Source organism: Phaseolus vulgaris, chromosome 5, assembly GCF_051622355.1.
Source record: "Phaseolus vulgaris cultivar YP4 chromosome 5, ASM5162235v1, whole genome shotgun sequence".
Taxonomy (NCBI): Eukaryota; Viridiplantae; Streptophyta; class Magnoliopsida; order Fabales; family Fabaceae; genus Phaseolus; species Phaseolus vulgaris.
The window spans coordinates 42,977,616-43,000,133 of NC_143502.1; the positions used below are offsets into that span (position 1 = coordinate 42,977,616).

The 22,518-nt window shown below is 31.4% G+C and overlaps 5 protein-coding genes across 12 annotated transcripts; 4 read left to right on the top strand and 1 right to left on the bottom strand.

Annotated features, from left to right (window-relative positions):
* The first annotated feature begins 1,055 nt into the window (after positions 1-1,055).
* Positions 1,056-5,148, top strand: LOC137836003 (uncharacterized). 8 transcript variants are annotated; one of them, XM_068644796.2, is made up of 11 exons: positions 1,208-1,395; positions 1,487-1,548; positions 1,728-1,798; positions 2,020-2,134; positions 3,327-3,363; positions 3,458-3,527; positions 3,647-3,751; positions 4,386-4,536; positions 4,626-4,708; positions 4,785-4,878; positions 4,965-5,148. In XM_068644796.2, exons 3-11 carry the CDS (start codon positions 1,777-1,779, stop codon positions 5,047-5,049), a joined length of 762 nt encoding a protein of 253 aa, XP_068500897.1. In that variant the 5' UTR covers positions 1,208-1,395; positions 1,487-1,548; positions 1,728-1,776; the 3' UTR covers positions 5,050-5,148. The 8 variants fall into 8 exon arrangements, 5 of the variants coding, with proteins under 5 accessions (XP_068500900.1, XP_068500898.1, XP_068500899.1 ...); XM_068644799.2 differs by lacking the exons at positions 1,208-1,395; positions 1,487-1,548 and adding an exon at positions 1,056-1,107; XM_068644797.2 differs by lacking the exon at positions 1,487-1,548 and having other exon boundaries at positions 1,177-1,255.
* A 35-nt stretch (positions 5,149-5,183) lies between these two features.
* LOC137836004 (uncharacterized) lies at positions 5,184-6,200 on the bottom strand. The gene is made up of 2 exons (XM_068644800.2): positions 6,088-6,200; positions 5,184-5,724 (listed from the first exon to the last, which is right to left on the bottom strand). Exons 1-2 carry the CDS (start codon positions 6,139-6,141, stop codon positions 5,326-5,328), a joined length of 453 nt encoding a protein of 150 aa, XP_068500901.2. The 5' UTR covers positions 6,142-6,200; the 3' UTR covers positions 5,184-5,325.
* A 2,635-nt stretch (positions 6,201-8,835) lies between these two features.
* On the top strand, positions 8,836-13,042 carry LOC137836012 (uncharacterized). Its single transcript, XM_068644814.2, has 8 exons — positions 8,836-9,362; positions 9,458-9,757; positions 9,843-10,058; positions 11,154-11,305; positions 11,927-12,085; positions 12,227-12,307; positions 12,392-12,446; positions 12,526-13,042. Exons 1-8 carry the CDS (start codon positions 9,252-9,254, stop codon positions 12,733-12,735), a joined length of 1,284 nt encoding a protein of 427 aa, XP_068500915.1. The 5' UTR covers positions 8,836-9,251; the 3' UTR covers positions 12,736-13,042.
* A 2,235-nt stretch (positions 13,043-15,277) lies between these two features.
* Positions 15,278-16,616, top strand: LOC137834550 (RNA-binding protein csdA). The gene is made up of 2 exons (XM_068642575.2): positions 15,278-15,599; positions 16,516-16,616. The coding sequence occupies exons 1-2, from the start codon at positions 15,298-15,300 to the stop codon at positions 16,589-16,591; spliced, it is 378 nt and encodes a 125-aa protein (XP_068498676.1). The 5' UTR covers positions 15,278-15,297; the 3' UTR covers positions 16,592-16,616.
* A 798-nt stretch (positions 16,617-17,414) lies between these two features.
* Positions 17,415-21,359, top strand: LOC137836013 (Single hybrid motif superfamily protein). Its single transcript, XM_068644815.2, has 9 exons — positions 17,415-17,630; positions 18,657-18,842; positions 19,301-19,380; positions 20,055-20,114; positions 20,264-20,512; positions 20,581-20,643; positions 20,725-20,793; positions 20,969-21,014; positions 21,094-21,359. The coding sequence occupies exons 1-9, from the start codon at positions 17,621-17,623 to the stop codon at positions 21,162-21,164; spliced, it is 834 nt and encodes a 277-aa protein (XP_068500916.1). The 5' UTR covers positions 17,415-17,620; the 3' UTR covers positions 21,165-21,359.
* The last annotated feature ends 1,159 nt before the right edge of the window (positions 21,360-22,518 follow it).

A 22,518-nucleotide genomic window follows, 5' to 3' on the forward strand; every position in this document is an offset into this window, starting at 1 on the left:
CTCACGAGTTTTCCATAGCTTGATGACATCTCCCATCTTGAACTTTTCAGGTTAGTTCAAAGTCTCCATCAATGCAAGCAATGAATGGTGGTAAAAGTAGATAGTGGACAGAAGGAAGATTTCCAAGTAAGCTTGCATAAAAGTTGAATTTTATAGGGGGACACACATAGTGGTGCACAATGAATGTACTCATTATAACCTATGCATGGTCATCTACCTCAGTAAACCTCAAGTTTATCTTCTTCAGCCTCTGATGTATGTTAGGTGCACCTTTCACTTTGCAATTAATATCATATTACTGTTGTTTTGAGAATCAAAGCTGCAAATATTTGCACAACTTATAGAGATGGAGAAACGAGAAAGTCATATCATATACCAATAAAATAAGATGATGAGTGAGATGTAATTGGAGTCCACTAAGACCCTAGCTAACTGACAAAACAAAACATATGCAAAAGTAAAAATTATGCTTATAGTTCATCACATTGAGACTTAATAAACAATGGGCTTACCTCTGTTATGTTTCCTAAGATTCCTTTTGGGGAAGATCATGACTTTAACTTCTGTATTTTGATATTTTAAATGTCTGCTAAACAGATGAAGTTTTTGTTAAGAGTGAACTTTAAGCCTAACTCAACTTCATAAAATCGACTTATAAGATGAGGTTATAAGGTGATGTAGGATCTTACACCGGCTACTAACTCGTCATGTGTGGAAATATATGTTATGCATGATCTGATAACGATCCGATAGTGATTGACAAGATAAATCCAATAAGCTCTCGCTACGATAGACTTTAAATGGTTCTGATACCATGTTAAGGAGTGGACAACCTAACTCAACTCCATAAAACAAGCTTATAAGGTGAGGTTTGCATTCACTTATAAGGTGATGTGGGATTCCAACAGTTTTAGAAGGTTATTTTTCACCTAAATGGGTAAAAGAGAAGCTTTGTTACCATTATTATTTATCATTATGCTTTAGACCAGGTTTATAGCCTTTAGACTTGTTTTTTTTCATGTGTATAGATAAATAAAACTCTTCTTTGGGTGGGGTTAGAACAACTTTGATTAGTGGCAAGCAAGAAAACAACAAAAAAAAAGGAAGGTTAGAACGAAAAGCTTACTTACTTTTTGTTGTCAATTCTAATTTGAAATCCCTGCTAAGTTCCATAGATTAATTATCATATCCCGGGTACAAGAAAGAAGAGGCAAATACCAATAAACTTCAGTTCCTTTTACAAGTGCAGTTCTTGGTGATTTCCATTTTTTTTCTTGAGTTCCTTCTAGTGGGAAAAAATTGAAAGAACTTTAATTTGAGGTTAATGGTTATCCATCAATCATGCAGAAAATCATAAACAAATGAATGTGAAAAGATTTGTTTTTACAAACTAAGGTTATTCTTCATTGTTTCAGTGATATTTCTTTTGTGGTTATTTTTTGGCCATTTCTCACTCTATGTGAGAGTGAAGAGCTCTCTCTTGTAGTTGTGCAGCTTAGAAATGGATGATTGTGTTATTCTATGCTTTGATTCTCTGTGCTCATAAAGGTTTCCTTCTTTTGTCCTTGTCTTTGTCTCTCACCTTTTCATGGATACCCTTCTAGACTGTTGCAGCATCACTATATATACATTGCAATGCATATTCACACGTTTCATTCCAACTCTACCATACCCTTTTGGGTGTAAAGGGGCATCACCATCCTACATTTTCTTCATATTCATTGCAGTTGTAGTAGCTGGGGTGCTTCTGCTTCACCAATTTCTTCAAACAGTAAAATGAGTCATGCAATGGGCTCTGGTTTGTTCTTTTTCTCCACTTCATAGTCCTTTATCCTTCCTTGCATCTACTATGAATTAGTCTTTACATTTCTATCACTTGATTATAGGAATTTCTCTGTTCTGTTTTTATCTGTTATGTAAACCATTTGGTATACCATTTTCCTCTGGTTTCCTGCATTACTCACTATCTCCAAACTGAATATGCCATTGACTACTATGTTTTCTTTCTTGAAATTGCAGGCAGTAGAACCACTCTAAGAACTTTTGAGTTTGGAAAGACATATGTAGTGAGACCCAAAGGAAAACACCAAGCCACTATAATTTGGTTGCATGGTCTTGGTGACAATGGTTTGAGGTATGGATGCCATCATAGGCCATTCTAATGTTGTCACAACAATTACTTGTTCATTGTCCTATATTTGCTTTTCTTCCTGGTGGATCCTTTCACTTCTCTTTTCCTTTCTACCTCTCATTATAATCTTTAATGTTATCTGATGAGTGTTAATATGTTGACAACCTTGTACCAGATTACAATTCACACAACTGTACCAGATTAAAGCTGTCAAAAGAAACTATTTTTGTTGAAATGCAGCAATTTTGTATTGACATTTGGACTCTGGTGTAGGATTATTGACATATGAGCACTCTTTTTAATATTATACCTTTTTCTTCACCCAACCTCTCTTTTTCCTTTTCTCTTTCACTATTCTCTCTAGTGGCACATGTGAATGAATTATTTCATGTTGAATTTTCACACAATTCAACACGTGAAATGTTTTTGCCTATTTCTATATATAGACTCTAAATATGTGGGTCATGAATCATAATTAATATTGGTTGACATCATGAGTACTAAGATAGACACAAATTTTTCACATGACCATGTCTCATGAAAATGCAACATTAGAATATTCATTGCTGAATCCCCACTCCCATCCTCCACCTTCACAATCTCAACTTCCATCAAGCTCTCAAGGAGTTTAAAGGCTGGATCCAGCTTTCACTTCTTTCCAATCTAAAACCTTTGTACTATTCTTTTTCTTTTTTGACAAGATAATGTATTACATGAATCAAAACTGGTACATTCTAGTAATGCTCCTTACAGTGTTTACTATGTTCACTCAAAACACCATTGAGTTTGAACATTTCAAAACAGTGTCATGCTAAAGTGGGGGAAGTTTTAAACTTCCTGTGTTACACATTCCTTTTCCATACATGGTTGAGTGCTTTATTCTAATAATGTTATCAAGGAAACCATTGGCTCCTAATGGATGTGTTATATTTACTTTCTTATATAAAACTTTCATATCACTAAACTTTCATATTCGACATCATTATGCAACGCAGCATCACTAAACTTTCTTATTCGACATCACTTTTCATATTCGACATTATTATGCAACGATGCATCACTAAACTTTCATATTCGACATCACTATGCAACGCGACATCACTAAACTTTTGTATCCGGCGTCACTATGCAACAATTGTGTTATATTTACTTATCAGTGACATTCTTATCTGATCTTAAGCTTTGTTTATTGTAGCTCATCTCAGCTTTTGGAATCCCTTCCACTCCCAAATGTAAGAATTTTATACATTGAACCAGTTTGAGATTAACTTGATTCAATTAGTTTGTTTTTGTGCCAATATTTCCAAATCCAATTGACATGTGCAGATAAAATGGATTTGTCCAACTGCCCCCACCCGTCCTGTGGCCATACTTGGTGGTTTTCCATGCACAGCATGTATGACATACATAAACTTTTCTGTTGCTACCCTTTTTGAATCAAATCATCACTATGTAATCTGAGACTTTTGAAGTCATGAAAAAGAACTGTAATTTGCTTAGTGGCTCATTAATCAGGGTTTGATGTGGGAGAACTTTCAGAAGATGGCCCAGATGATTGGGAGGGTTTGGATGCCTCAGCAACACACATTGCTAACTTGTTGTCAACAGAGCCCGCTGATGGTAAACTCTCAAGACCATATAACATCAATTTAGACATCAATCTTTTTGCAATTTTACAATGTCCCACAACATCATTTCAGTTTTATGATTAGTTAGAAAATTGATTAATCTCTGTTTTAATAATAACGTCCATTTGGAATGATTTCTTTTTTCTTTAAACATATCTAGAGTTCCTAGATAGAGATTAGATCATTTTATAACATCTAATGCAAATCTCATTTTACAAGTCGGTTTTTAGATCATTTTATAACATCTAATGCAAATCTCATTTTACAAGTCGGTTTTTTATAAAATCTAATGCAAATCTCATTTTACAAGTCGATTTTTGTTAAATCTTACAAGTCGGTTTTATAAGATTGAATTAGTCTTAAAATTCACTTTTCGATTTTTTATAAATCTTACAAGTCGGTTTTATAAGATTGAATTAGTCTTAAATTATGCATGACATTCACGAGTTTGTTAGACTTATCAAATCACTTATTATTGAGTTTGTTAGACTTATCCATAAATATATAGTCTTAGCATAAATATATAGTCTTAGTTTACACACGAATTAGATTGCAAAACTTTATAAAAAAAGGTTGAGATATGTTTGAAGATTTATTTTGATAAACAATGAATAATTATGTGATAGTGAAAGTTGCTATTGGAGGCTTCAGCATGGGTGCAGCAATAGCCCTATACTCTGCAACTTGTTTTGCCATAGGAAGGTATGGAAATGACATTCCCTACCCTGTCAATCTCAGAACAGTGGTTGGACTAAGTGGTTGGCTTCCCGGATCAAGGTATGCTCTAAAACTATTTCTTTCACTCATTTCACAGTTTCCTAACAATTCCACAACACTCCACACACTAATTCACATCCTACTTCTAGGACCTTAAGGAACAAGATAGAAGTATCACATGAAGCAACACGAAGAGCAACTTCATTGCCCATTTTGCTGTGCCATGGAATCAGTATGCATCATTAAACCAACAAGTTCAGTCATTTTTCTTGCTGGATTCCAATGTTCTTGCTTTGTACCATTTGCAGGTGATGATGTAATCCTTTACAAATATGGAGAAAAATCAGCTCAATCTTTATGCTCTGCAGGATTTCGATATGTTGCATTCAAATCCTATGAAGGGTAATGAAATCACCCCTCTAATTGCTCTAATTGGTGATGAATTAGTTGAAGAATGTGTTCATCTTTTGTGTCTGTGATGTGTGCAGGCTTGGTCATTACACAATTCCCAGAGAGATGGATGAGGTTTGCACTTGGCTTAGTTCAAGGTTGGGCCTTGAAGGCTCCTCATAAGTTACTTAGTAAATACTATTTGTCACATTTTATTTTCTCAGCCCTTTTTGTAATGTTCCTCAACAATATAATATATGTATTTCCCACATTATATTTCTACTTTTGTTTATTATTCTATTCAAGAGATTTTGAGATTATAACAATAACAAGTTTTATTTATATAAACATAGGATATAGTTAATATTGTAAATTTAAGGCGAATTGAACATAGTTGAAGGATAATAGCAGCTTATTTAAAAAGTGATGCTGCAAAAAGTGATGTGGTGTAGATAGTAACTAATTTCTGTGATTGGCTTCATCGTTCTGGCCCAGCCCAAGAGTTTGCTTCACGGCCTCTGTTGCACCTTGGGCCGCGCCCTTCACCTTCTCCCCTGTCTGCTGCAGGAAGCCTTGGGTGTTGTCCTTCCCTGATTGGGCCGATTCCTTCGTTGACTGGCCCATCTGTGAGGCCTTCCCTTGAGCAGCATCTTTGTTCTGTTGGGTCTTCTCCTTTGCCGCTTGGGAAGTGTCGGAAGTCTTGTCCTTCGCAGCTTGGGCCGTTTGTTGGGTCTTGTCCTTCGCAGCTTGGGCCGTTTGTTGGGCCTTGTCCTTCGCAGATTGGGCCATATCCTGGGCCTTTTCCTTTGCAGCCTGGGCCTTATCCCCAATATTGCCCACAGTCTGCTTGGTCTTTTCCTAAATCACCAAAAAAAAATACAGATTATATAAAAAAAAAAATACAGACCCAGTTTAAAATATGACTGTTTCTTCCTGCACCTCCATGTTCTTCTGACACCTCCTTCTTGTGTCACCCCAATCCAAAAGTTAATTACAAATATTTCTACCAATCCGAAAGTTTCTCCTTGTGTCACCCCAACCCCAATCCGGAAGTTAATTACGAATTTGAAAAAGATTTCCAAAATTCTAAAAGGCGGGAGAAGAATATAAGGAGGTGCAGGAAGAAACAGCCTTAAAATATTAATTATGAATTAAAAAGGCCTAAAACAAGATTAAATATACATGAATGGTAGAGAAAAAAAGATGAAAAATGGTTGATACCTCAGTTCGGCCCTTGGTTTCACCAGCACCGTAGCTTTGGTTATGGGATGCCATATTTTCTTCAATCTCTGACTTTTTCTTCTTTTTTTTTCAACTCACTTTTGACTGTGTTTGAGTTCCTTTCTTTTCTGTCTATTTATAGCGCTTCGTGCCTTTTGTAGTACTGACACGTGTCCATCTTCGTGACACGTCTAAGGCACGTGCCACTCTTAAAATCGAGTGCCTTTTACTACCTTTCCATGCAGGGAATGAGCCTGTGGATTCTCGCCACGTGCTACAATCTCAAAGAAGACAGATAAGGAACAGAAAGAATAGAGACAAAAATGTTTTATTTTAAATAAGTCACATCTTATCATATTTGAAAACTCCTATTAAATGACTCTTATCATATTTGAAAACTCCTATTAAATGACGTGTTTATGGGACACCGATATTCCTAAATATTCCTAAATACAACGTATTTGGAATTGTTCAATTCAAAAAGTATTTTTTAGATTTATGACAATTGTATACAGTTCTAACACAACGTAAAAAAAAATGCATTAATTTTTAAAAATTCAAATTTTATTATATAAATTGTTATTATGATTATAAAAATAAGAAACAAATCTTTATGAATTAATTATGAAAACATTTTTTTCTCCAAAAAATAATCTGAAGCATACTTGTGCATATAAATCCTTATTGTCAATTTATATAATTCATAATTATATAATATATAGATTTGTGTCTCGTATCCTACATTTTAGAGATTTTACGTATCTTGTGTTTGTGTCGTATCAATGTTTGTGTTTGTATTACAAAGGTCATGTCTCATATCAATTACAGATATTTTATATATATAAGAAAGTAAAAATTCATCTAATTTTATAAGATTGAATTAATTTAAAATTTACTTTTTAATATGATATTATAAATTAGAATTTGTTGATATTATGAGATCATTCATTATCAGATCGTTATCGAACTACTTATAAATATATAGTTTTACGTATGAGTTTGAGACTCTCGACATAAGGAGTATATTAGAAATCCTACATTGATTAATTAGGGATAAAAATATTTTATATCACCTTATAAATTAATTTTACGTATTGAATTAGGATTAAAGTTCTCTTCTTAATACCTCTATACATATATCTTAGTATCTCTATACATATATCTTAGTATGAAAATGTGATAACCACTAAATTATACTTTAATAATAATATATAGAAATTTATTTGAAATAAATAAATATAAAATATGATACTTTCTATTTATTTATTAACAATTATTATCTTGTAAATATATACACATTTATAATTCGGTCAAAGAAAAATACCACAGATAAATGGTAGAAAATGAATTAATCAAACTGCTCTTTTGCTTGAGTTAATGAGTCTGATATGAATAAATTTCGTGCTTATCTTTAATTGTGCAACTAAGCTTAAAATGTTGGAATTTAACTTAAAGCTTAGTTAAATTTTAAGTTCACAATAAATTTAGATACTTTTAATCACATTCTTTTAAAAATATTATTCTATTGAATATTTAAATTTTGTATAGTTAGTTGAATTTGTTGTGCATCGTTATTAATTACATTTCTATATGTAAAAAGTAAAAAATAGTTTAATTAAATTTTAACTTCTTTCATAAATGTAAGTATTTTTAATTAAGTTATTGTGAAAAAATGTGTTCTATTATATTGAATGCTCAAAATTTTAATATTCAATTAAATCTTTACCTTCAATTGGTTAATATAACCATTTGATTTTAGAGTTTCGAATAAAATACCATAAATTTGAACAACAAGACAAATAAAATTCAGAACCCTAATTATTTATATAAAAATAATATAACTTGATTTTATAAATTAAATAATAAAACAAAAATCAAATCAAGACATAAAATAAAAACAATGAGGATTTTGGATTTTTTTTTTCAGTATTTTACCAGAGATTATAAAATTAAACTATTCATCTCCAATTAATGATAGAAATGTTATTATTAGTAAAATAGTTCTTAATATTTATACAAAAAGAAAATTATTGCATTTTTCATAAAAGTATATAATTTTATGACAAAAAGTATATTCAAATTATAATTGTCTGTATAAATTTTTATTGACGACATTAAAATTAATTTCAAAAGTAAATATATAATTAAATACATAACATGCTGTTTGATATTCTCATTTAAAAAAATCAATATTTTTTTTTCAAAACATGTCCATTAAAGGTATCCTAAGGAAAAAAAATGTATTTCTTCATTCTAATGAAGCAACCTACTCTTTCAATAAACAATGGCTTTGGAATTGAAAAATAATTAATTCAATAACAAGTTAGACAGAAAACAGGGAATTTGATAAGGTTAGATAATCTGTATTAGTTTATGATTCAGAATTTGTTTGTGTTCTACATCATTTATTAAATAATCTGGGATGATTTGTATTATGAGAAATACTTGTCTTTGATATGGAAAAATTAGGTAAAATTATGTATTATTTTGAAAAAAATCATGTGGTGTTGATAAACTTGTTAACTTATCTATATTCATAAAACGTACTTTTATAGAATTATTTATTAATAGATATAAATTAATTATATATATTTTTGTTGATATATGTATTTTTGTCTAATTCTCTATTTTATTGTATTTTTTTAAAAAATTTTCATGAAGTTGCAGATGATTGTTAATTAATGTGTGAGTTTAGCTGAGTGTAAAGTTTCGAAATAAATGAGAGTAATATTTTTTTTTCATGTGATGGCGGAAGATTGTTAATTGATGTCTGAGTCTAGTTGAGATATAAGTTTTATAATAAATGAAAGCTTTTAAAAAAAATTGTAAAAAGTATAAGATGATTACATAACTAAACTTGATTTTTAACTGATCAGTGTAAAAAATTGTGTTGCTGTGATAATTTATTTTCACAAATGAAACATTTATTAAATTTGCATTTACCGATTTACAGTAACATTAGGGTATTGCTGCGTGATGAAAAAAAGAATTATGAATTAGGAAGTAAGAAGAAGAAGAAGAAGAGAAGGTGAAGTGTTTGTTTGTGTTGCAGTGGTTTTCGAGTGAGGGTCAGAGAAGAAAGATAAAGAAAGAAGAGAGAGGAAATCGGAATCGGTGGGTCTAAGAGTATTGAAGAGAAGAACAAAGAATCAATTGAATCGAAAATGTCTCTAACCAGCGTCAAAATGTCGGAAGAAGTGTGGTTGAGTTGCGTCACTCATGCATTGTCCACTGAGACCGAAGAGATTATGGGTCTTCTTCTTGGGGACGTTCAGGTAATTTAACCTAACATCGCTTTTTTCTGTTATCAAGTCAATTGAAGATAAACGCAGCACGAAGTTTGATTCATTATTGTGATGGATTGATTCAGCATTCGAAAAACGGGAACGTGACGGCATTGATTTGGGGAGCGTCGCCGCAGACGAGGTCTGATCGGCGGAAGGATCGAGTGGAAACCAACCCTGAGCAGTTGGCGGCGGCTTCTGCCATGGCTGACAGAATGACCACCGCCACTGGAACTACCACAAGGGTAATTGGTTGGTACCATTCGCACCCGCACATTACAGTTCTCCCTTCCCATGTTGATGTACGCACCCAGGCAATGTATCAGCTTCTTGACTCGGGATTTATTGGCTTGATTTTTTCCTGTTACAGTGAAGATGTAAACAAGGTTTGTCTTCAATGCATGGCCAAAACATTCTTCAATTCTAGATTTTCGTTAAGTTTATCGTCGTGTACCTTTGGACTGTGTTCAGGTAGGCAGAATTCAAGTAATTGCTTTCCAGTCATCTGATGGGAAGCAGAATCACATACCGAGACCTATACCTTTGTCTCCTATAAATAGAAGCCCTGTTATTGATATTGATTCATCGCCAAGTTCCTCAGAGAATTTATCAATACGACCTGGTTACTTCAAGGCAGAGAACTCTGTGCAGGACACCGGTGATTCAACAGGTGTTGGTGCTAGTAAGGTATAATTTTTCATATCTCAACATGATTTAAACTTTGGTATGCTGTGCTGGTGGTTGGTCGTAGAATAGATGGTGGTATTTAGAATGCTTATTATGCTTGAATGTAAAATTAAAAAAATGATGCAGCTTACAGACATTGTAATTTCTTTATTTGTTTTCTGCTTTTCAGTCCCAAGTTTAAACCAATCTCTAGATGATTTGAAAAGGCTAAAATACCAACATGACCGAATGGTTTTCAGTGTCCACCTCCATTGGTGTTTTTGTGGTGTATTCATTCATATCATGACAAAGTTTTCGATGCAAGATACTTGAACCAACAAGCTTTAGAATCCCATTTTCTTTTCAGAATATGAAATGAAGCTATTGGATTCAGTGTTTGGAACTGGGACTAAATGGGTAGTAGGATCCATTGATGGATTGGAGTCAGTTAGTATTAGGAATATACGTAGTAGTAATTCTGCATTGGTTCTGTATTAGAAACTGCATGATTGCAGTTATTCATAGAAAATATTAGATTTAAGTGGGTTAGGAAGGATCTACTGATGGGTTGGAGGCAGATGGTATTAGGTGTATGTATACATGGGATATAAAATAACTTATGTTGTATTAGTAATTCTGCATTAGTTCTGTATGGGAAACTGTTTAGTGGCTGGTATCATAGAAATTAGCAGTTGTCAGTTACGTATTAAAATTATATCTAGTAATAGTGGGTGTGTATTAAGAAAGTGTACTGTTATTTGCAGCTTGTGAGCAGGGAGCACTCTCTATTAGAGACTTTTGTCTCTGGGACAACAAGAAAACTGTTGTATTGTGTATGATTAAGCCACTCGATATTGTATTTTATCATTTTGTGTTTTATCATAGAACCACCCTTGGCATGAGTCCAATCTGCATTTCTTTTCTGAAAATTGTTTTACTTGAAGTTTCCTATTATGACTGGTTCTTGTGTATACCTTTTGTTGATATGGCAGATTATGATAAAACATGAACTCTCGGTCCTATCAATAAAACTAGTTTTTTTTTTCTGTACTGGATAAAATTACTGCAGTGTGTTTTCTTTTTTTTAGGACTTATACAATTATATATTTTTGCTAGGACGGGGGGAGATCAGACTTGGGGAATTTCTTTGCTAATGCTGATGCCAACTACCATCCCAAAAATTCAGACGCTAATATAGTTGATGTTGATCCCATGGATATGTCAGAAAGTATGCAAGAGGCCATGCATCGTTCAAATTTGGAAATGAGGTACAGAATATTGACAAGTGTGAAATGCACCACTAATATTTTTTTCATTTATAAACGTATAGTTTAGGCTTATTTTTGGTATTTGGATTCTGTGGTGTCCTCTTGATACATAAGGGAACACGGGGCTGCTGTTTCATATTTAAAGCCTCAAATCTCAGGTGATTTGATAAGATTAAAGATATCTGCTAGGTATTTGCCAATAAAGACAAACACAAAGAAGAAGGGAAGACCTCAGTATCCATTTATGTTCTGAACAATAGTTGGTTTCCTTTGGCACATAAATTATAGCTTGTCTTCAAAACATTTCCTCTAATTCTTTTCAGGGATGATTCCCGTTTTGTTGTCTAGGCTTTCCTTAACTTGCTACACTATAAATTATCTATTAATAAAACACAGGAGATGGAGATAGACATTCATCATGTGGATGATTGTCAATCTCGGTGTTGGTTGAATGATAAATGGAAGCTATAACTGTAGAACAACTCTTTAGTTTAAAACAATAGCACCCTTTTCTGCATTCTTTGTATTATTATTGGTCAGGTCAACCTTGCTTAATCATTTGAGATTGACAAGATAGTTTCTCAGTCTTGGGTTTTAAAAAATATCGTTTATTGGTTTCAGTGGTGCAGCGTTTGTAAGAAGAGAGATTCCCCTTTATGTTGTGCCAGCCTCGTCTTTAACCAACCTTGATTCGCCGTTATCATCATACGCAGATCTGCAACATGTACTATTTGAAGAGGAACGAAATGCATATAATCAAGCCATCTTACAAAATATGAGGTGATAATTTGGTAAACTATATTCTCATTCTTGATACTTCAACGAACTGTCTTTAATTTTCTTGTTTACTTGCTTTAATTATATATCATCCTTTTTGTAGTGTCTTTAATTTCTGATGTACCTTTTGTTTGTACTCTGCAGGGATGGGAAAGTTCATCCTCTGACTTTTATACACCACACTTCTACTTATCAGGCTTCCTTGTGCAAGTTGATTGAATACTGGTCAGAGCAAAATGTCCATTTTCGAGTTCCTCCTTATTTTCTTTTACTTCTCCAATAACAATTTACTACTTTCTGACTTTACAGTTTAAGTCCTGCAATAAGTGCACTTCAAGATCGACTGAGAGATAATGAAATTCGGGTATTTATCAAAATTAAAGTTGCATCATGATAGTTATCAGTTCTAAACATTTATTGCACCTATATGTTGTATATGACAGTTATCAGTTCTGAATGAAGAAGCCAAAAGTCTGGAGGCTGAGGCATATAACAGAGGGAACGAAGCAAGTACAGGATCTCCTCGTCAAGTTGCATCTCCTGCAAATCGAGGAGGTTCCTCTCCTGGTCTGAGAAATTTGCAAGGTTCACCTGAATCATCCGGTTCTAGGAAAGTAGCAAGTCCTGGTAGCCGGAGCAGAAAAGGATATTGAAGAAAAACTCTATTTGAAAGTAAGGCTTCAACCAATATAATCGATGATGATTTACGATGGTTTTCCTAATATGGGATGTTTAATAGGTAGAATGTACATGGAAATGGTACTGCCTCAAGTTGAAATGATGCTAGGTGATGTATTCTGCTAGTAATAGAGTAAAAATGGCGTTTTGGTGATTTCTTTCATTTGGAAGAACACATTGAAATTATCTAATGGTGTCCATGGTTGGATTATAAGATCCTTTTGATAACCAAGATAATTGAGAATTGCCACTATTCCAAAAGTAAAAGATTTTCATGAAAAAGTTATTATTTGTGTATACGCTTTACATGAAAAAGTGTTGCAATAATAATAATAATAATAAACGATTAATAGTTTATACATATATAATAGGTAAGTGTTTTAGTGATCTGCTACACTTGTCAACATAGTTCTTAATTTGGTAATAGATTAGCCAATTTCATTACTATATTTAGTTATTTAATTTATAAGATAACGCATTGAATTGATTAATGCTTATGTTCAAGAATTGAATTTAAGTAATCAATTTAAAAAGAAATCATAGCTCTTAATACACATGTTTATTCTATGTTTTTTATGTTAAGATTTAATGTAAAAAAACATAAGTGTTTCTATGTTTCAAATTGAGGATAAGATATTCTTTTGTGAAAAAATAAACTATTAATAAAAATATTAAAAATGAGTAAAAATAATAAAATGTGTCTTTAAAATTATTTGATTTAATGAAATTAAGGTTTGTGTTTCTTATAATAAAGGATATGATATAAGAAAAAAAAATAGTAAATTTATGAATATTCACCAAGTTGAATAATAGTTGAAAAAGAAAATAAAAAATTGTATGACGAAATAAAGTAATAAATATTTTTCAAATGAAATAAATCTAAGGACAAGTGAGAGAATAATATAGATAATTTTTTGTAAAATACTTAATAAACTGTGAAAGTTATAACAATTTAAAATTATGACAAAGATAAGTACAAAGATCCATATAAGATGAACGAAATAAATATATATACTATACATTTTCATCATCGTAACTAATATAAAAAATCAAAATATTATCCATGTGAAACATTTCTTATCAAAATTGGAGGAGTTCAAACAATACCATTATGTGTTTATATGTCATCCCTAATTATATATTTATTTTTTCTTTCTATCTCTATATCATATGTGCTAAAAAAAATAAAAAAAGATATAAACATTATAAAACTTGTGGACGAGACTTTGTTATAGATATTCATTATAATTTTCAAATGTATAAATATAATTATAATCTTAAGTATAGATTTTTTTTTAAATGTATAATTGTTGCTGATACTTGTTATAGATTTTTCAACACTTAATGGCTGTAAATTATTTCTTTAATATACTTGAATAAATTTTTTCCTAATTTTTTTCTTTTTACAGTATTTCTATAACATAAAAGTGCGTTTAAGTAAGCAATTTAATAAAGTGTGAATTCCTCTAAAGTTGAATGCAAACTTCCAAAAAAGTCAAAAAATGAGTTAAAGCCACAAATTCCAAGATTTGGAAATTTGGATTCCCTTGCCATGTTGGTTGAAATTAAAGTGCTCCTTCAAAAATGCCTTTAACTTTAAGCATCCTTGGCTTGGAGAAAAGATTGATAAGGAGAAAGAGGATCTCTATTCCACTTTCTCTTTGTGATACAAAAAAATCCATTTTTTTCACTCCTATAATATACTTTATTTTAATGCATGAAATCTTGAAACAAAATGAATTGTAAACACACTCCAAAATATTTTCTCCAAAAATAAAGTATATCTATTAAAAAGTAAATTTTAATACTTAATTTTATAAAATTAATATAAGATGAAATGTACACCTATTTATATATTACAAAAAGTTATTATTTCTAATCAAAGTATAATCTCTAAATTTTTTTTTTTTTTATAAAAGTTCTTATATTAGACATTACTATAAAACTTGACATCTTAGTTAGAATGACACTTCAAGTAACAATCATCTTTCATCACATGGAAAAATATTACTAAAAAAAGGAAATAAAAAAAATAGAGAAATTAAATCAAAATCCATGTATTAACAAAAATGGTACATAGGTAATTTATACCTACTAATAAAGAACTGTAAAAATAATGGATGAAAGTCTATTATACCAATGAAAAAATTAATTTTTTTTGGAAGGAAAACGATAGTTTGACAACTCTTAGAGTTGTATACAACTTTTGATGTGATGAGTTTAAAAATAAATATATATAATAAAAAATATATTTAAAATTAAATGATATAAAAAGAATATTAAAGGAATAATACTAGGAGTTGTAACGAGTTGTTGTATAAAAAAATGTGGATTTTCACTTAAATTACACTTTTTGGAATTCAAGCATGCATGGTTTTCTTTTCCTTTTGTTCTTCCTCTTTTAGAATTTATCAAAAAATACTGCGCACACTCCATTCATTCTCTTTTTCTGTGGCCTCTCGTATTATATAAACCATCTTCCTCATCACCACTTCATCTTCTTCATCAGCTTCTGCTTCTTATAGATTGAAGAAACGATGAACAGAGTGGGAGACTGGAAGTGCAGGTGGTGCCAGCACCTGAACTTTGAGAGGCGCGAGTGTTGCCAACGTTGTGGCGGTTTTAAAGGCGGAGAGGGGAAGGATTACGGTGGTTTTGCTGAGTCACATGTTCGACCAGGTGACTGGTACTGTGATGTGTCTAACTGTGCTTCACACAACTTTGCTAGCCGTTTAACCTGCTTCAAGTGTGGTGCTTTCAAGAACACTGCTGCTCACACTTCATCCTCAACACCCTCTTCCAGACCTGGATGGAAGTCTGGTGATTGGATATGCAACAGGTGATCAAGAATAATTGTTTTTACTCTCGTATTGTAGTTGTATCGTCTGAGTGTGAAACGTATGAATCGCGAAACGGTTCCGTATCGTTGTTTGGATTTATGTGTGAATTGGGTCGGATTACTTGAATTCGTTTTATAAAAATCCTATGATATTAATCTAATCTGGTTAGTAATATAACCACTCTTAAAAAGATGGTTGTGATTATTAATTATATTTTTACTTGTTTATATGTTTTATATTATATTTTTTAAATATTTATGAATCTACGAAACTATTCATTATCCAAAATATGAACTCTTTGATTTACGATTCAAATACTATAGGTAGATCTCACATCGATTAGAGATAATGAATTTTATGGTATATAAATAAGTACAAATCTCATCTTATAAATTGGTTTTACAAAGTTAAATTTGTCTTAAGGTTAACTTCTTAATATGATATTAGAACCATGTCTATCCTAACAAGAATTTGTTGGTCTTATCAGACAATTATCGAATCACTTATAATATATAGTCTTACACATGATATCATGAGTCTAGATGTCTCAAGATTAGTTTTATTCTTATGATTTAAGTTTATGGAAAAACTCATTTGCAAGAAAGCGGTGTTGGCATTACACACGTGCAATATGATCTTTGTTGAGTTATACTTTCCTATACTTTTTATAGAGATAATGATACGTTCACAACTCACATCTTTTATACAATCCCATTACAACTCTCAATATTATTATTTTAATATTTTTTTTATATCATTTAATTTCAAATTTATCTTTTATTATATATATTTATTTATAAACTCATCACATCAAGAATCATATTCAATTCTTTAAAAAATTATGAAAGTATCATTTTCTTGTTTTTTTTTTTTATGACAACACATGATTTTATTTTTTTGTTTTTCACTGTGCAGATCAGGATGCAATGAACACAACTTCGCTAGCAGAGTGGAATGTTTTAAATGCTTAGCTCCAAAGGACTTGCACTAGAAATCTGACTATCCCCTTATGTGATTTAACACATGAACTAAACCATTGTTGTTTTGTAGTTTAAATTTATTTTGCATTTGGATTTGAGAATTCTATTGGACATTTTGCTTTTGAATAGAAATAAAGTTAATTTATAACATATATATATATATATATATATATATATATATATATATATATATATAGCTGAAAAGAAAACAATAAATGAGGAGGTGGAGCTGAAATTATGCTTATTTAATAGTTATTTCAATTTTTTAAAATTTTGAATTTCAAATAATTAATGCATATCACTCTTAGCAAGTTAAATTTTCTCATATTAATGTTATGGTTCATATTACTCCTACTCTACTAATATAAAATAGATTTTAACAAAATACACTGTAAAAAAATCATAATAAATAATTTTTGAAAAAGCAATTACAAATATTATTTTAATTATAATTCAAAAAAGCATTTTACTTTAGAATGAAAATACATGATTTTCACACATGTATTCACATTTTTACTACATTAAAATATATAATTTTATTATTTTGAATAATAATTAATTAAAAATATATATATATAATTTTGTAAAAATAATATTAAAAAATTATATAACTAATTTTTTTTTAAAAAAATAAAGAAAAACTATTTAATTTATTTAATAAATAAATAAAATTTTATTTTTTAAATGATAAAATTGTTCAATTAAAAGATAAACCAACCATATAATGTATTTTGTCTATATAATGATATAGATAATTATTAAAATAAAAAATAATTAATAAATTATAAAATAGTAAATAATTACTCAAAAATAAAATAGTAAAAATCCAGCTGTAACTGTCTTCATTGTATTGCCATTGTTGTTGATGTTGTTCTTGTTGAGGTTGTTGATCTTCCCGTCTCTCTCTTCTTCTTCTTATTCCTCTTTAGTCTTCTTTGCCTTCACTCTTTCAACTTTCAATTGAAACCATCACCACACTCTTCTCTCCTCTTTCACCTTCCTCACTTCCCAACCCTTTTCCCCTTTTCCTCCAGCTTCCAATGGCTTCATGTGAGTCTTCCTTCTCTCGATTTTATCGATCCATCATTCCATTGCAAATTACAATTGATACTTCAAAGAGGAACCTTTTTCCATTATTTTAGGTTTTGCATGTGCTTTGCTTTGCAATATCGCTTCTGGGGTTGGGATATGAAGGGGAAATGTGATTTTATATTTGAGATTAAGTTTTCGGTAACATGGTCGTTGCTGGTTTAGTGATATTGTGTTTGTTTTGTATTGAGTACTGACATTCTACTATGTTTTTAATCTGATGGGTGAAGCACTCGGTGATCTATTTTACTAATCCCTTCGGACTTTCCAATGCTATAGGTATCAGATTGTTGATAAATTCGTAAATGGCTGCAGCCTTCAGTATGATGGCTTTTCAATTATTTTGTACAATGTAACTATTTCAACAAACCGGATCTTGAGTTGTAATTTTGTAATGATTTTTTGAACCAGATATTGATCCTACTGGTTAAGTGTTCTTCCTTCAAGTAGGATTATGTATGGGCTTGCTGTTCTAAGCCTCAAGAATAGGCTACTAGTGGAATAAATTGACATTACTATGAATGATTTCTGAGAAACAAACACTGGTCACAATGAGTGTGAACGAAAAGAATACATGTCTCCCCCTTTAGCAGCTTTGTGTGTAAAATATAATCATGATGAGTGTTGAAAATGGTACTTTTTCAGCACCAAGATCATGTCTACTACTCTCTGTTCATTGTACTCTTTGCCGAAGTTCCATTATATTGTCTAGGAATCTATTAGAAATTTCTATTATTTTGTTTCTTCTTTAGTATTTTTCTCTTTGATTTCATCAAACTATTTTTATCATCATTTACATGTGCATTTGACAATTTTTCTAACATTTCAAAGAAACTTTTTCTTTATTCTTCAATCAATCTCTGTTGTCTTAACATGTTGGATACTTAGTATGCAAATTATGAAAGTGTTTGGTGTTTCTTTTAAGACTACTGAATTGTCATGTACCCCCAAAAAATAGTGGTTATCATGTCATAAATTCTATCACAGGTTGCTTAGGTACCCCAAAAATTAAAGTATTGAACTTGCGCTTTAGTGGAAAAAATGTTGGCCTTTCACAACAAGTTGGTACAAGAAGCTGGAGAAGGCAGTCTTTGCAGTACACTAGTTTGGTTATGTCACGGCAGACAGATAGGTTTTTGGCATCAGCCAATGCCCCATCGTCAGAGACCCAGAGTAAGTTCTTCTATTCTTTGATTCTATAGTACTGTACTGAGGTTAATACTTTTTTATGATGAATCCGTGGAACTTCTACTGTAAAATGCATATACTAGTTTGTAATTTGCGCTGATATAATGATAGGAACTTAGGCTATGAAGTGTCCATGTTCCACACTGGGTAGTTTAGGATGCTCGATGGAGTATTTAAGTATTTGGTTCTCCCCCTCTTTATAGTTAGGTTTTGAGGGTGAGTTCCCCAAGTCCTTGGGTACTTATCATATAATTACAATCGTGAGGCTATCTAATTATAGATGGTCTGATCATCCCGATAGCGGGTAACACAATAGATACAAATTCTCGTTAGGATAAATGACTCTGATGCCATCTTAAGAACACTGGGTCAAAGACGCTATTAACTTGATATTTGTACTATTGTCTGGCTTCAATAACATACTTTAAATGATTACATCACAGTTATTACAAGGTCTGAAGAAGGTTCTGAAGGGACAAAATCTTCAGTTTTGACAAGTCAGCTTATTCCCAATTTTAATGAGGTTAGTACTTGGAAAATCTCATTGTTTATTCATCATCTATTTCTTTTTTCATTTTTTCAGGGGAAGACATCTATAAAACAGATCCAAATTCGTGATGACTTTATTGTGCTGCTTTCATCTATTACCTTATTTGTTTGTTAGTCCAAATTTGATGAAGTTGTTCCATATTTATAAAATCATTTTATGTATATAACCTTTGTGTGCTCTGGTATATTTTATAGCATATGTTGCCAGTATATTTTGGTCCAAAATTGGCCAATGCTTATCTTGAAATATTGCTCTACATTAGGTTCTGGACCTTAAGCTCCTTCTGATTAAACTTACAAAGCACAGGCCAATAGAAAAGTACAGTTTGTGTCCAAGCTTATGAACCTATCAGATGTTTAGCATATAGCTCCTGAGGCTTGACCTACATCCCACCTTTCATTTGATATAACCCCCTGCTCGAAGAAAAAAATTTGTGTGGATACTTCTGTGATTTTATTTACTTGCCTGTGTTAAATAATCATTTTAATCCTTTGGTTCTGAAGTTTTCCCAGCTAGAAATACTTTTCTTTTATGACACTTGAAAAGAGATTTGTCACATTGTAATGCACAAGTGTATTTTCTACATTTATTCTTCATGAATGGAAAATTTGAAGTCATGTATCTCTATGTACTGTCATTCTTTGTAGGTGGAATTCCTCGTCACAAAATTATGTGACTCGAGTTCAATTGGGGAGATAGATTTAAAAGTAAGTACAATGAAGTTGAATTTTGATGTCTTCATTAGCACAATGTTATTCGAATTCTCATAATGGCATTAGATATATCATCTTAGACTTGCTTCTTATTGTTGTTTCCTCTCTTCATTGTCATATGCCCAACCTCCTAATGATATCAGCTTGCTGGGTTTCACCTGCATATAGTGAGGGATTTGACGGAACAAAACGAAACTCTACCTCCTCCTACTCCTATTCCTGCTTCTGTAAGTGTAAATGATGTCGTAGAAACGCCTAAAACAAATGGATCAGTTTCTACAACTTCATTGGCCATCTCGAATCCTTTAGGCCAGGTGTATTTTCCAGGATCTATCCAGAGATTCCTAGACAAAGCTAAGGATGAAGGCTTGGTGATAATTCCATGTCCAAAGGTAAGAATCTGAAACTTGTACTTTACATTTTACAAACCTTATATAATGCACTCTAAAACCATAAGCAGGTGGGGTACTTTAGGAGATCACGAACAATAAAGGGGAAGCGTGCTCCACCATCATGCAAAGAGGTACAGTTGTTGACGGCTTTTCTCTTCTCCTTTTGTTTTTGGCTTTTTATGTTTTTCATGAAGTTGTGTCCCAATTGACAGAAACAAATTGTTGAGGAGGGGCAAGTGATTTGTTACATTGAAATGCTGGGTGTTGAGGTGGCAATTGAGGTTTGCGTCTCTTCCAAGTTATTGTGTGACTCTGATGTTTATCTAATTTAGTTACTATAGTGACTAATTATTTTTTGTTTCTAAATTTGGTTACTATTTAATGATTTTCTTATAGGGGGGCAAATGATCATAATATGATGACTACTAATCATTGCTATGATTCTCATGTTTGCAGGCTGATGTGTCCGGAGAGATCATCAAGATACTACGAAAGGATGGAGGTTAGTTTCCTAATCATTTCTGTCCAAAGACCAGACTGGTATTGTTTGGTGTGTGACTCTTATTTTTGGTTTTTCACAGAACCTGTTGCATATGGTGATGCGCTTATTGCAATATTGCCATCATTTCCAGGAATAAAGAAGCTTCAATAAGTTTTAATTTTTCAAAAAAAGACATTCTTGCCAACCAATAAGCTTTTTTATTTGTATTACTAGTTTTGCATAGCAGAGACAGAGCTAAACTCAGACAACTTTGTTTTCTCCTACTTTCCTGTGTTCTGTTAGTGGATTTGTCCTTGGAAATGATCCAGGCCATAACTTTGTGTAAGGAAAATTTTGAAACTTGAATCTTTTGATGTATTTGTATCTTGAAAATTTAAAATATTTTGAAACAACTAACATTTATAAATAAATAAATAAAATGATTGGAGAAAAAGAAAAGTCAAATCGATGTGATTTTTCAATCTTTTAATAACCAATTTTCTCATACTTTCCTGTTTCTGTTGGTGACTTTGTCATCACAGTTATAAGTTTTTATGCATTACCATATTCTTGGTCTTGAGTTAGAATAATAGGGGTTTTAAATTGTAATTTTATGCCATATTATATTATTAAGCTATAGTAAGTTCAAATTTTTAAAAGTTATTTAATAACGATTATATTTTTTTATTTATAAGGTTAAAAATTGAGTTACATATAAATTTGGGCTTATTAATTTATTTAGAGACATGTTATGTAACTTATTTAAAAGGGTTTGCGATAAATTAAGCTTTCAAACAATATTATTTTTTTCAATTAGGTTAGGATTCACAGTATTTAAACTGATAACAGGATTTTGAAAAGGAAAAAAGGTTAATTAAGTAAATTTATAGAAAAGGAGAAGGGAAATGTAGATAACAAGATCAATATTTTTATTTTGAATAAGAAACTGACATTGAAGCCCAAAGCCCATATATATTGGGGCGGCTTCTTCCTGCATCTCCATATGTGCTTGTGGCACCCTCATAATTTTTAAAATTCCAAAACTGCCCTTCTCTAATTAAGTTAAAATGTTTGAAGTTACGGTTATGGAGGTGTGTGGAAGTGTTGGTGTGTGAAGAAATTGGTGAAGGAGCTGGTGGTTATTCTATTGCTATTGAGTTGCGTTTTCGATGGTTCATGGTGGTGCATGGTGGTCGGAGGTAATTGCATACGGTGAATTTTTCGTTTATGTGTTGTTTACATAAAACCAAAAGTTTATATTGGATTTAAAAAATAACTTTGTATTCACTTAATTTAGAATATATTTTTTCAAAATAACATGTTCAAGATTATATAAATTATAAACTATTTTCAGATTTCGTATTATCTTTCTGTGTATGTAATCCATATATTTTTCTTTAAGAAAATTATTATGGATTACATAAATTAATACTAAATCTGAATTGTCCAAATTCGATGAATAATTTTGGATTACAAAATGGCTTCCAACTTTTGTAATCAAAATGTTTATAAAATATGAAAAACA